This window comes from Cimex lectularius, unplaced genomic scaffold (genome assembly GCF_000648675.2).
Source record: "Cimex lectularius strain Harlan isolate CLEC.00 unplaced genomic scaffold, Clec_2.1 scaffold135, whole genome shotgun sequence".
NCBI classification, from domain to species: Eukaryota; Metazoa; Arthropoda; class Insecta; order Hemiptera; family Cimicidae; genus Cimex; species Cimex lectularius.
The window spans coordinates 1,024,168-1,039,239 of record NW_019392793.1 but is presented as its reverse complement, the minus strand read 5'-3'; the positions used below and the strand labels follow the sequence as shown (position 1 = coordinate 1,039,239).

General features: G+C 34.8%; 1 protein-coding gene across 3 annotated transcripts; it reads left to right on the top strand.

Annotated features, from left to right (window-relative positions):
• The first annotated feature begins 48 nt into the window (after positions 1-48).
• On the top strand, positions 49-13,135 carry LOC106663712 (ubiquitin carboxyl-terminal hydrolase 30 homolog). 3 transcript variants are annotated; one of them, XM_024227904.1, is made up of 10 exons: positions 49-598; positions 819-968; positions 1,032-1,204; positions 4,886-4,989; positions 5,491-5,581; positions 5,648-5,851; positions 7,906-8,052; positions 8,125-8,390; positions 8,452-8,568; positions 12,964-13,135. In XM_024227904.1, exons 1-10 carry the CDS (start codon positions 469-471, stop codon positions 13,067-13,069), a joined length of 1,488 nt encoding a protein of 495 aa, XP_024083672.1. In that variant the 5' UTR covers positions 49-468; the 3' UTR covers positions 13,070-13,135. The 3 variants fall into 3 exon arrangements, with proteins under 3 accessions (XP_024083672.1, XP_014244255.1, XP_014244253.1); XM_014388769.2 differs by having other exon boundaries at positions 8,452-8,573; positions 12,964-13,089; XM_014388767.2 differs by having other exon boundaries at positions 50-598; positions 8,452-8,601.
• The last annotated feature ends 1,937 nt before the right edge of the window (positions 13,136-15,072 follow it).

The following is a 15,072-nucleotide window of genomic DNA, read 5'->3' as shown; positions in this document are numbered from 1 at the left end:
GTTATATTTTTGAAATTCCCACTCGAATGTTTCACACGGTTTTTAAACTCTAGTAGTCCAGTGAAATTGTCAAACCTAACGAGCAGAACACAATAACTTATTATTTTATTTTTAAAATCATCTTCGAGCAACGGTGCCGTCTTCAAATCTTAGCGTACAACATCATCATCAGGAGGAGAATGGGACTGGATCCTTGATTCTGGAATAGGATCGAGTTTCGAGTTTGGAGGGATTTTGGGCCGTCACATTCGCAGTTCGCAGTTCGCAGTTCGTAGCAGCATCGTTGCTGCGTAGGTTTCAACTTTCGACGCGATGATGTTCGAGTGTGAAAGCGAGTCGGACTCAGCTGTTACGCCTGCCCATTTCTTCGATTCTCTAAAATGATGTAAAACCCAAAATTCCAATTGTGCTAGACCGTTTAGAGCTCAGCCGAGCTGTCCTTCGAATGACTGATGTCACTATGGTGGTATGAGTTTACCGGACGATATTCAGATGGATAAAGACAACATTCTGTTGTTCGGTCTCACTGCCTGTGCCCTCGGTCTCAGCCTTTTCATCCTCCTCGGCCCAAAACTCGGACGGAGAAACGCAAGTAATTGTAAGCAAAGCTTATTCATCCTTTATTCACCTTTACCGACCCTGTAAAATTATTTAACAAAAAAAAAAAAGAAAAGATATATATTTTAAAAAAACATCCGAAATTTTTTAATACAGTTGTATAACAGATCTTCAAAAATAAATCAAAATGAGTAAATTTTTAACAAAGGGCTATTTTACTCGGCTCCAGTGTTTTTTTAAGTATTTTATTTCACAACCAGGTGCTTTGGTCGGGCTGCAGAACCTTGGCTTGACTTGTTTTCTCAATTCGCTGCTCCAAGCGCTCGCCTCCTGCCCTTCGTTCATCTACTGGCTCCAGAGCGAGGAGGGGAATGGGAGCGTGTCCAAGTCGCTCTCCTCCATCCTGAGACGTACGCTGCCTTTATCTTTGCCTTTGACCGTCTGTCTCACCGCTTATTCCTTCTATATTCCAGTGTTGTGCTACGAACGGCAACCGGACATAGAAGAAGTCTTTTCACCGAATGATCTCATCTATAATCTTAGAGACAAGGTCTGGCCTGTCTTCCCCCAGGAACAAGACCCGCATGAGCTGTTCCTCCACATCCTCACGGCGATCGAAGAGGAAGAACAAAAAGCGAAACCCGAGGTCTGTACAGCCGATTATTTGTTGAACATTTCAAATGTTTCATTATGAGTTTTATCAAAGAGAAATGAAACAAATGCCCTACTGAAGGGGTAGTAATTTTTTTAGTATGCCTTCACATCAAACTGATAATTTTCTTTTATCAAACTGTTATACCAGGTAGTTTTTTTAAAATCATTAAGAGCCACGTAAAAAAATACAAAGAACTATGCCATAGTTTCATAGCAATTTTTTAAAATTTTTATTTAGCATCAAACAATTACACAACAACAATGTTATAAAGAATACTTTTTAAACAGTTCAAATTATATTTTCACTGACACATCATTTAAAAATTTTATTATTAAATTCATTGGATTTCATGGTGTGCTTGACCAGATAACATATTTCAATTAATTAATCTTTATGTAAGGTATTGGTTGATATACAAAAGTCAGTGTTACAAGCGGGATTCGAACCCACGACCTTCCGCTAAATACACCGCTGCTCTACCACCTGAGCTATCATGACCTCGATCCACTCGGACACCAACTTCCCATCTCAACCCCACCTTATGAGTTTTCCCTCCTTTTGCCATTTTTCAAATGTCGTGTAATTTATTCTTGGAGACAATTGAAATGGCCATGGAGAGCTTTAGCGAAGAAATACTTCATTTAACTTATTAAATTCATTGGATTTCGTGGTCCGATTGACCAGATAACATCTTTCAATTAATTAATCTTTATGTGAGGTCTTAATTGAGATAAAAAAATCAGTGTCATAGTTATAAACACGGATTCTTGAATAGAGCTCTACTTTTCGTAATTTTGTGTTCTTTCCAGATCCTGGTAGAATTTATTTCTGGCCGACGAATGTTGGCTGCAGTGAAACATTTTGTGTGTAGGTTCTCCTTTACTCCGCATGTGTCACAATTAGGGTGTTGTTTTATGCCAATCTTGTGAAGATATGCTGCGCAGATGCCATGGTTTGTTCTTAACCGATGTATGGTGGTTGTCTTTTTTTGCCATGTGTAGTTTGTTAAATCATGGTTTTATTTTCACAGGCGGAAATAATGTTTTATAAACCATTCCCTTCCCCAAGGCAGAATATTCAATTTGCCATTATATTTGAATTCTTGTTTTCAATATTTGGAAATCTTTATAATTCGAGGGATGGGTAACTGTGTGGCATTTTTTGCAAGTTTGTCGGCTTTTTCGTTGACGTATACGCCCATGTGTCCTTTAATCCATATGAAAGAGACCTTTTTTTTTTAACTGGAAAAATTGTTAACAGTCTTTTTTATGTCAGCTGCCATATAATTTTTGATGTTAGTAGATGTGTTTTGCAAGCACTGGATTGCATTTTGGCTGTCTGTGCAAATTATAATGTGATTCGTTGTAGGGAGGTTGAGTGTGAAGAAAGTTAACACTGCCTTAATTGCAAATAATTCATTGAATAAATTTTACATCATTAAATAACACAAATTAATATTTAATTGATAATAATGTAATTTGCACAAGTCTGAAGTGAAGCATAAGCGTAAAAGAAATTGTGAGATTCCCTCTTGAGAATTGTAGTATCAAGAACTGTAGTATGATATTTTCTGTTCATTTTGGTCTGCCCATCCATGCTAGTGTGGTCTGTTGACACATGCCATATTTATAAAAATTTAAAAATGTACGTCAGGATGGGTGTCTGTGGCCGCAATGGTTTAGGCGTTGACATGGTGATTATCACTGTGCGGTAAAGGTCCCTGGTTTCAATCCAGTGGCCTTGAATTTGAACCCAATGTACCAACAAATGGGCTTTTTTTCAAAAACACTGGCACCCCAAGTACTCACCTCATCGTTGAAATACCCTTGTAAAATGTAAAAAAAAGTGTGCATGTAAAAGTATGTAAAAAGTACTTATTTTTCCTTTTTACACATTTATTTAGAAATCGTGAGATGTGGTCTGGTGTGATGCAGGTTTCAGAAAAACATTTTCTTTATCGTGCCAATGTTTTGATCTTTATTGAGATCATCTTCAGGGCCTGGGATTTACAAACATTGTTTACATATAACAATTACATTTTGGATGTGGAAAAGTGAATTTATACAATGCAAAATATATTTTTTATGTATTCAATCAAAGTACACAGAAGACAAACGCTTTGAGTGAGTAGAAATACTTTGATTGAATAAATAAAAAATATATTTTGCATTGTATAAATTCACTTTTCCACATCCAAAATGTAATTGTTATATGTAAACAATGTTTGTAAATCCCAGGCCCTGAAGATGATCTCAATAAAGATTGAAACGTTGGCACGATAAAGAAAATGTTTTTCTGAAACCTACATCACACCAGACCGCATCTCACAATTTCTAAATAAATATCGATTAACAGTCACTAATCACCACACATTTTTACACATTTTTCAACTATTGTGTGTAAATAAATTCTTAAAAAAAAAAAAATCTGGTCCCTTGTTGAGTTAAGAGCTGGAAACTTCTGCGCATGTCTGTGATGGCCAGACCCTAGTAAAATACTTGAACTGTTTAGTCACAAGCCTGGTTCAAAAATGTAATGGAATGGTCAACTGAAAGTTTGGATTTGGGATTGAAGTGTAATGGAACACCAAAATTCAACTGTGCATGCCACTTTGCTGATAGTTTGGTCGCATGTTGGGACCTATTTTCTCTTATTTACTACTGGGCGATGGAGTACAATATTCCTCCCTTATAATGTATATGGACAATTTTACTTACAATATAACTAGTCTGATTGAGGGTCGCACGTTCTGGGTACTCGATATTCTACCATTTTCACTCTTGTACTACATACACACTCACATATAAATACATTCCCACAAAACAGTTAAAATATCTACATATTACAAAATTTAGTTTACCCTATACAACGGTACGATCGCTTGTTGCTCATTTCGGGGGTGTTTCACTGAATGTCAAGTATTAGGTATTTGACACATTTTCGCGCTCTGTCCTTTGATATGCCGCACAGATTTTGGAGCTACGATGAAGAGGAGAAAGTTAATTTTTTCTGGTCTTTCACACATATTTTGTTTTGAACTGCAGCCTTTCGAGCCTCCTGATCAAGTCACTGACTCTACTTTTATATGTATACTACTATGTATAAAATGCAAGCTTCTTGTTTACCTCAGATTGTCAATTACAGAATAGAAACAAAACATACAATATATATATACATANTTATAAATTATTTATAATATAATATGTATATAATATTATATTATTATAATATGTATAATATAATATATACATCACCACAAACACAGAAGTCTGGTAATATTCATTCCCCGGAGTATTGATATTCTTCAGGCGGTTTTGAACCCATTCTATTTTCGCTAATAACTTTTTTTACTCTCCAGATATCACTCACTCCAGAGTACTTGATAGTTCTGGGGGGGGGGGCTTTCCTTTCACGATAATAAATTACATTCATTCCAATCAATTACCGGATCTGTACCCTCTGCCGTGCCCCAAGACTATGCACAGGTCTGATGATTTGCTAAAATATTATCTATATGTCAAGCCTTCTACAATTGAAAAGGTGCTTGACTGTTATTCTCTCCTTGCTAATGTGACATTAATGTCTAATAAAAATGTTTTTTTCTTTTCCGTATAGTACATAAATTATACAAAGTTATGAATTATCAGCAGTGAAGTGTTTTTCTCATTTCAGCGGGTGGATTCACTCCTTGATGCTCTTGGGTCGCCAGAGACTGAAGAAGACACTTTCAGCCAAGTGTCCAGCCACGGTGATGTGCCAAGGTTTAAAAGGCTAAGGTATTGTATTTATTTAAATTAAAAAAAAATTAAAAATAACTATTTCTGTAGTTTGAAAACCTTGCAAAATAATGTGTGTGGAGTGAAATGTTTCAATCAATAAATATAATACTAATACTTGTGACTTTTTTTCATGGGGGGGGAGGTAAATAAATGGAAACTTTTTTAAATTTTATTATTATTATTATTATTAAGGTGATAAACCAATATGTGGGTTATTTTCCACTTTGTTAGAATGCAGGATAAGATGATCGTGGGTGAGGGGACACGGATGCAAGGAAACCCATCAACTGGACAAAAACAGGGCCCGACGTAGTGCACGGTCACCTTTTCTTTTCAATTATTGTATTCTTACCTATACAGAATGTATAGAGTGATGTGCATGCAGGAAACTTGTTTAAAAGGCTTGTTTATTAATAACTTAGCACCAATAAAAAGTTTTATATTTTTTAATGAATATTTTAATAATTGTAAAATAAAGTTTTTGTTTATTTTACTAAGGTCCATGCAAACAGACAAACCTAAAGTGACCCCTAGTCCTTTTCGTGGGTATCTTGCGAGTCAGCTGTCATGCACAACGTGTACGAACAAGGTAATAAAGCGTATTTTAATTAATCGGGAACAATTTTTTGATTAAAAAATGAATTTTCAATTTCAGTCGGCTGTTGTTTACGACAAATTTGACACCCTCTCACTTGCCCTGCCGGCGAGAAATGAGGTGTTTAAGTTGCAACATCTACTAGACAATTTTGTATCGGCCGAGATTGTCGAAGGCTTCGCCTGTGACCACTGCAACAAAGGCAGGTCTGCGGAACATAGCCCAATTCTCTCTTTAGCCTCAAAAGCAATTAAAATTGGAAAGGTAAGTTTTTCTTATTCTTCCTTTAGTTATTTCTTAAAATTATGTCTGTATCTTTTCTGAAATTTAAGAAACAAATAGTCAAATATATTAACTTGCTGTGGAGGCACAATTTGACATGGATTATTAAGATTTGTCTGGGCCTGGTAATCAATGGCAATCACAGTCAGTCAAGATCAAACTGGAGAGACTGTAAACTGCTTTTCACCTTTTTAAAATTAGTATAATTATTAGAGCAAAGAGGGCTCGAGTGTGATAACATTTTCAGTATCAGAAGTAAGGAAAATGACTGGCAGTGACATCAGCGAAACAGCTTATTTTTAGTTTATTTCTTTGTAACTTTAATTCATTAGAGTTTGTGTAATTTGTTTTGTTTTTAAGACCTGTAAAATTATGAACATGTAATTTGGTCATCTATGATCATCCTATCTACTCTTGCCAATTTTGTCTGTAAAATGCATTTCAATTTATAAAACTGGAAAAATAAAGATAGGCGGACTGGGATGATCATAGGCGGCTAGACTAAAGGTACATCACCTAGAACAAAAAAAAAAAAAAAAAAAAAAAAAATTGCACTTACTGCATCAACCTGGATAATGTGTGGTGTTTAGTGACAGTTAATTAATATTGTTTAGAGATCATGAGATGCAGTCTGGTGTGATGTGGGTTTAGTAAAACATTTTCTTTATCGTGCCAATGTTTCGATCTTTATTTAGATACATCTTCAGGGCTCAAAGTGTGTGTGTTTCTGTGTAGATTTGTCATGGTTGTGTATCCTCTCACACTCTCAACACAACACACAACTGTGACATGTGCACAGAAAACACATACCCTGAAGATGATCTAAATAAAGATTGAAACGTTGGCACGATAAGGAAAATGTTTTTCTAAATCTACTTCACACCAGACCACATCTCATGATCTCTAATTAACCTGGATAATCTTAACACATTCAGCTCGGAGAACGTACTGGTGCATCCTAAGTTAAAACCCAATGGGCCAATGGCGCGGTCTTGTGTTTCAAGAACCTTCATTTTCTATGGATGATTTGTGGGTGTTTGGTAACATTCTACCTGCTCCTATCTGGGCTCGTTTTGACCAAGCTATCCCATATTTCACCCAGTCGTTCCGATTCCTAGTAAAAAAAAAAAAAAAAAAAAAAAAATTATTTTTTTGTTACAAAATTTAGCAAAATCTTTATTAAACATGTAATTATATGTTATTATTGACATTTCCATGCATGTTTTAAAATTAAAATTTATTTATCAAAACTTATTTCTTACAGTTAAATTATTGATTTCATGTCCATATTGGAGCGGGGAACGCTGCCCGACGCAAATCCAAAGTCCAATTTTCCATAAGATTGTATTACCCCTGTGCACATCTGCCCGATGCCACGCAATGCTACCCTACTCTACGCCCTGCGATCCCCACTGTCCAGATTTTCGTCGGGTAGCATCGAGTACAGTCGAAGACAAAAGAACCGGGCACTCATATTTTTATTCAAAATACACACGTATTATTGTCGTTACATAAATTACAACACACTTATTTTAATATAAACCAAATTAACCAAGATCAAAATTCATTAGTTTTTACTAAAAAAATTAATTTTAATGGTTTAGTAGAAAATTGATCAAAACACCGGAATACTATTTTTTGATGTAATGAATTTAACAATTTATTTCATGGTTTTGCTCATAAAATTACACCATTTTTGTTGAGCAGCGTCCGAACAGGACACTATGGTTTCAATTTATTTTAAACTAAGTATATGTAATTTTGTTGTTATATTAATTACAACATTCTTATTTTAATTAAACTATTAACTATTATTATTTTACTAACTAAGTACTAATAAGTACTATTATTTTAATTAACCAAATTAAATGAGATCAAAACTTCATGAGTTTTTATAAAAATTATTTAATTATGATGGTTAGGCAGAAAATTTATCGAAACACCGGAATAAATTTATTTAAATTGTATAAACTATTGACTTTATTGGCTTAGAGAATAAGTTTTATTTTATTAAATGAGTGTTTTGATTGTTTCAGTTACCAAAATGTCTGTGTTTTCATATATCGAGGACATATATGGATTCAAATGGTTACATGTACAAGAGGGAGAATTACGTCGACTTTCCTGAATACCTTTCCATGGGCCATTATACCCATACGAGTAGTATGCTTAAAGAGAAAAAGGTGTCAAATATAATGTTAGCTTTACTTTTCTTTGTTCATTCCGATATTAATAATTTGTTTTGATTATTTTAGTTTAGGAAAGTAAGAACACCGTCGAGTGTCAATAGTCCTTTGTTTTATAAAGGAGGCCAGTCTTCGAGTGTGTCAGCGAACCTGGATTCTGAGCCGACACTCACTAAATACAAAGCCCTCGCTTCACCTGACCAGTCTAACAATTCAATATCAGAGGAAGAAGAATACGGAACGCCTGTGTCCTCACAGGGTTCAGGGTTGAACATCTCATTGCCAAATAACAACAATACTCTTTTTTCTCATAGTTCCTTATTTTTGGACAAAAGGTCTGGATTAAAAGTCCTCGGACCACTGCCGGTGAAAAAATTATTGACAAATGTTGTTTAGGTTGTTCGGTGGCCCTTATTACCGGCTGAAAGCTGTGGTCGAACACCGGGGAAACGTTGACACAGGGCATTTTGTGACCTACCGAAGAGGACCCCTTCAAACAGAAATTAGGCACAGGTCCAGTGAGTTACTCAACCAGTCAGAGTCAAGGTAGACCCGCATGGCAATCCTATCCCTAAGCTTTTCATACCTTTACAAATTAAATTTTAATTTTGTACACATTTGAATGACAAATTAAAAAATAATTATTGATAGTGGTTTAATTAAAAATAAACCACTAGTGATTTTTTACATTTGAGTTTTTAAAAAGTTCCATAATTTCCACGTTATATTAATTTCTTCGAGTAATATTCAGAATATAGTACGGCAGTTTATATTTTTTATAATTAAGATATATAACAAAATCAAATCTAAAATGTTATAGTAATTTATTATTGATTGTTATTATTATTAATTTTTAAGGGTGTTTTAACAGTCATTTCACGTCCTAACATTTAAACCTTCTATCTTAGGTTAGCTATATCCCTTCTGAGTGCTATAAAGCTCTGACTCCGGACATTCACTCATAAACTAATAGGTGTTGTTTTTATTTTCTTTGGACATCACTTATTATTGTGATCACATGGCATTTTGAACACCTACCTACTCTGTACCATTCACCTGCATATTAAGACACACATTTATGTGATTTGTAATGCAGCAGTAGCTTAGCCGCCTAATAAAATTATTCTACTCTTTAGTATTTTAATTTATTTATTTTTGTTATGGCCTTATGAACTTTGTATATTAGCCAAGGAGACATGTGCGTTATATGTGTATGCTATTATTTTTTTGGATGGGGAAGGGTAGCGTAAAATAAAGGGCCAGGGATGATGGTGGGAATCGAACCCACGGCCTCGGGTTCTAAGTGCCAAGAATCTACGCTAACTACTCTGCTACGAATTAAAATGGTAAATGACATTATATTTATTATTTCGAAAGGCAAGACTCCCAGCAACACCTTGCCCTTTAAAAATCCATATTTTGGAAGGGTTATTACAAATCATTGCCATAACAAAAATATGTTAATTATTATTATTTACCTGCATTAGTGTAATTAACTTCAATAACTAAAAAAGGAAGAACTAATATGCAGGCTGGTTTGCTGAGGTGTAAAAAAATAATTAGATGTTAGTAGACTGTAAATGGAGCAGAATGATGCAAAAAGGGTTTTCAAACTCACTACGATTAGAAGATATGATTTATTGATTTTTCCTCAAAAGATTGTCTAGACACACACACACACACACACACACACACACACACACACACACACACACACACACACACACACACATGTGCACGTGCGCATGCACACACACGTTCAACTTCTATTCAACCAAGTTGCTTGTTTTCAGTGAATTTATTAAGAAAAATCTTGAATTGGCTACAGAGTTCATGCTATTTACACAAACATATAAAGGCTTTTGTCAGGGTTAACTTTCGGATTCTTCTCCTGAAACTTAAGCTGTTATGATATAGGTGACCCTCTTCTTTCTTGAGTCGATTTCTTTCTTACTTGAAGATCTTGCAGGGTTGTGTGTAACGGTTCCATCTCATTTTCATCTCAAATTCTGCCCTGGGTCCCTCAGGGCTCTCACCTTGGGCTGATACTTTTTTAATTATTTTACAACGATGTTTCATTAATTTTTTGTTTTTCTTTGTACTCTTCTTTTTTTGCTTACAACCTAAATTTATATTATGTTTTAATCGGTCATATTAACCAAAATAATCGTTTTAAAAATTTATTATTTTTTATGTAAAGTATGGTTGAGTTAAAAAAAAGATATCTGAGCAGGACTTGGACCTATTACATCTGCACACCGGGGTTTGACACTAATTTTGAACTCAACCTCTCTTAGCATAAAAAATAATCAATTGTTTTCCAATATTTCTTCCATTGTGCGGACACTTACTTTTTTGGGGGGGAGGGGGTCCCACATTGCAGAGAAAGGCTGATGTGACCTCACCTAATTAAAGGGTGCAATTCCTTGGCTCCATACAGAACACAAGAATTAAACCCGATTTGAGAATTGTACTTGAACACGGCAGCGATTATTTCAGTCCCCTATTCCGAATCTTGGAGAAAATGGGGTTGTTCTATTGAGTTTAGTAGCTGTATGTTAGAGTGAATGTATTTATTAGTGTGAATGTGTGATGTGAGAGGGTTGACGGTGGAGTATCGAGAACCCTTTACTCAATTAGGTAAGTTGTATAATATATGTAAAGTGTTATGGAAGATTATCGAGTACTCCGTCACCCTCATAGAATGAATGGTATGTAAATAGCAATGAATGTATTTAAGAATGAACATGAGTATGAATGGGTTTGGAACTGCATGCGTTGGGTGCTGAATTGATCTAGATGTCGGCAGCAAACCGCCCCCCCCCCAGCTCAATCTCTGGCTGGGTGGATAAGTTCGAAGTCTGCCCCTGGAATGCCAATACCCAGGGTGGATAATTCCCAAGCCTGCCGGCAATTTATTGTAAATAGCAAAAGCCAAGTGCCAGTGGACCACGAGAAGGGAAGAGGGTCTCGGCATATGTTTGTATATGTGCGAATTTGAGCCTATATAAATCCAAATCCCAATCTTCCATTGGGGGTTGTGAATTATTTCAATTAGATTTAAATGTTTTCTCTACCTGGTGTTATAATGATTTGTGTTTCAATCAATCAAAACCAAAATTTATTAAATTTAATGTGTCTTTTAATCCGAAGGATTGAGATTCTCCTGGATGAAGTAGATGAAATAAATGACAGATATCTTAATAGTAAATGCAATTTTTGTCATCTCATTTCCAAGTTTAGAAGTAAGTCTTTAAAGATTCTATTTTGTCAAATATTTACTTCAGACTTCAGTAAGGGCTAGACTCAGAGGACTATATAACATATTCAGCAATGATCTCATTTGCAGATTATGTTATGACGAAGAAAGAGCCACTCATATCATCTGTGAATGTGAAGCAGCGGCGTAACGAAAACATAACCTAGTGAATGAAATTGTAGCAACGACAGACAATGACCTAATACTTTTGAGAAGAAGAATTGAGTCAAATTCACTGAACTAGGGAACTAGGAAGGTACAATAAGCTAGAAGGCTGCAATGCTTGGGAGCACAAACCTTGCTTTCTCGTATCCATCATCATCGTCATCAACTCCTTTGTTTTTCAAATGTTGTATCAATCATTGGTCCGCAGTCATCTTGAGTATGATTGTATTGTCTGGGTTCCATATCTTAAAACTGAGATCATTCTGGTTGAAACATACAACTACAAACTTGTCTTATAAATTTGGCAAACCTAATTAATTACCTTGCCTATGTCGATAGGCTTCTTTTTACCGGGCTTTAATCATTACGGCGTCTTGCCTGTTATACCTTCATATAGAAATTCTCGGATCTCCTTTTCGGAGATTCTCACAAGTCTTAGCGTGCAAGTTCCTCGACATTTTTTAAGAGGGGTTGAAACTTTTTTTTGTGGAGCACCATTGCACCGGTTATGTGAGGCCTTAAACGCTTAGCCATTTCGCCTCCCTGCAAAACTCAATTCCTGTAGACAATTCTCAAACTCTTTATATACTTTAAAAAAGAAGATATTTAATGCTTAACACTGTTACATGTTGTTTATATAAATTAATTCTTAACATTATTTTAACTTATTCTTTTGATTATGTTTTGTATGCGTATGTATGCTCTTTTTTTGGCTTTGCCTGTAGAGATTATATTATATATAAATAAATTTATATTATAAATAANTAAATAAATATAAACATCCTTCTATATTCCACATAATAAGAAAGCTAGGTTGTCTCTGTTTGTTCTGCATATCCTGGCTCGTTTTGTCAGTCATTTCGTGCATTTGTCATTTTTGTAAGTACTTGTTTTGCTAAAATGCAGTCAGACCCAAATGATGAGGATGGGCAGAGCAGGACAATCAGAGAAAACTAACTGTAATACATATTACTTATTTTACCAGCAGATTGAATGAGAGCAGTTTTCTTGTATATTACATGGTAGTACCTTCCTCACTATTTCTTCAAACTTATGTTGGCTAAACAAGAATTATTTATTTTATTCAACAGATAAGGAAATAAGACAAAAACTTCGATAATTTCAATGGTACTGACATCAAAATATTCACAAAGACAGGTCGTTGTTTCATTGCCTGCTAGTTAAGACATTGCATGGCTATAATGTTTAATTATTTAAGATTAAATGTTGAAATAGCAAAGACACTTGAATTAAATTTAATGTTCTATTTTCCATTATCCTCCTCAATGTTATATAAATTGTTGCAATATAATTTACCATTAATAATTCCTTATAATAATACCTTGACTTATTTGAACACTAATCTAGCAAAACTGATAGTGATTTTTATTTATAACGTTATTTTTGCTCAGAATAGTGTTTATTAATGTAAGACAATATTAATTTCACGTTGTAAATTTTATTTTTATTTTTGATTTCCCCAGGTGGTACTTTACTTCTGATGAAATCGTGAAAAACTCCTCCTTGGCTGATGCTCTCTCTGCCCATGCTTACTTGCTATTCTATGAAAAATGTGAGAAGATCAACTGAATCAAAATAGATTGTCTATTTACAACAATACCAAACATTACAATAATACCAACATCAGTTTTTTAATTTAGCATTTTTGTTTAGAGTAATTCGCTTTAAGGATTCTCTTTGTTAGGATAATTTATACGTCTGAATCGCATGTTGGAAATGCGACGAACCTAGAAGACTGTTGATTACAAAATGTAGTTTGTATACTGTATGATCGTTAAAAATTGTGCGCACTATGTGACTTTTGGAATATAAATCCAAAACATAAGTGTCTGTATAATTATGTATATGTAATATGTATATATAATATGATGTTCATTTTAATATAATAATTTTTCGTGCAGTATCTGTTTTTTATTTTGATTTTAATAATTGGTTTTTGAACTTTCCATTTTTATCTTAATTTGTAAAGAAATTTTTTTTTTTTCCTGATCACTAGAAATTAAACTTCTTTTCAGTTTTGCCTGTTTCCCTTGGGGACTCCTACTGCTCAACTTTGCCTGCAATCATGTACCATTATGACATTATGATTTACCAGGGTCAGTTACTGTTGGTTGGTATGCTCAACACCTGGAATCATTGGACGAGTGGTTGAAAATCTTCAATCTATGTTCTCTATGAACGGTAAGGAACTTAAAGCTGTATGGGAAAAGGAGAGGAGCAGTCACAGGGGCTCTTTAATCCCAAGATCCCGTGAGGATCTTTTTAATATGCTCAGGTATGTACCACTGTGCCTTCACTACTATACCAGCTGCTTGGGAGAAATGTCTCTGGTGTAATTTCCTTGAGGACTTCCCTTAACAGCCCATATTTACATGCCTTTAGGTACACTACTCAATCCAATGCGCTCACCATTTCATATGCCACCGTGAGACAGGACAAATCTACCTCATCTCGTGTCAATATCTGGCTGGAGTCTAGCCTGATTAATTGTTTAAAGGGGAGCTTGACAGTGACCTGGTATCCTGAGCCACAAAGACTGGTGATTAGGTTGTGGATGCACTAGCAGTGCCTTAATTTTCTGAGTGATTATTACAGGCGCGAGGACAGCACATTGGAGTGCTGCTGGCAGACTGGAGTCTGCCTTTCTCATTACATCCTTTGGATAACCTATAGGGGTTCCACAATAGACCTGTCTTAAGTCGCAGCAGAGGAAATAATTTTATTCTGCGTCAACCCACCAAAAATCCTTTCGTCTTTTGTGGATTTTATGATTTATCATATGTCCTATTAAACTGGAAATAAGCATACTAAGCCCAAATGGTTCCAAGGCAGGCCAGTCCTTGCTAAAAAATATTAATTATTTATTTAATTATGTACTCAATAAATAAATATCTTATATTATAAATATATGTGTGGTGTTTAGTGACCGTTAGTTAATTACTTGGAGATCGTGAGATGCGGTCTGGTGTGATGTAGGTTTTAGAAAAACATTTTCTTCAATGTGCCAATGTTTTGATCTTTACTGAAAACAGCCCTGAAGATGATCTCAATAAAGATTGAAATGTTGGCATGATAAAGAAAATGTTTTCTAAAACCTACGTCACACCAGATCACATCTCACAATCTCCAAATAATTAATAAGTAGATATAAATTTAATAGCTGTTAACTGATAACCGTCATTTTGCTTAAATATATGTGAAGATAAATTTTTAAAACAATATTCAGAATGACCACTTGTCGATTGCATGTATGATGAAGTTTTGTTTATAAGAAGAAAACACATGTTCCCAGAACAATAGAATGTTGCACGAATTTACTTAGCAGTTGACAATTTCAGCTGACCATTGTTTAAAATTAATTTTTTGTTTTTAATTCACAAATATTTTGTAAAATATAGATTATGAGTGGTGAAAAATATAGAAAGTCTAGTTTACACTCGCTTAAGGAAAGATCTGTTGTAGCGAAGGTGTTCAAGTTGACAAAGTCGGTACAGACGGGGGAGTTCCAACAGGTCAAGCAACTGGCAGATAATGGTGTTCAGGTGTACATTCCTAAAAAGCATCATCTGAAA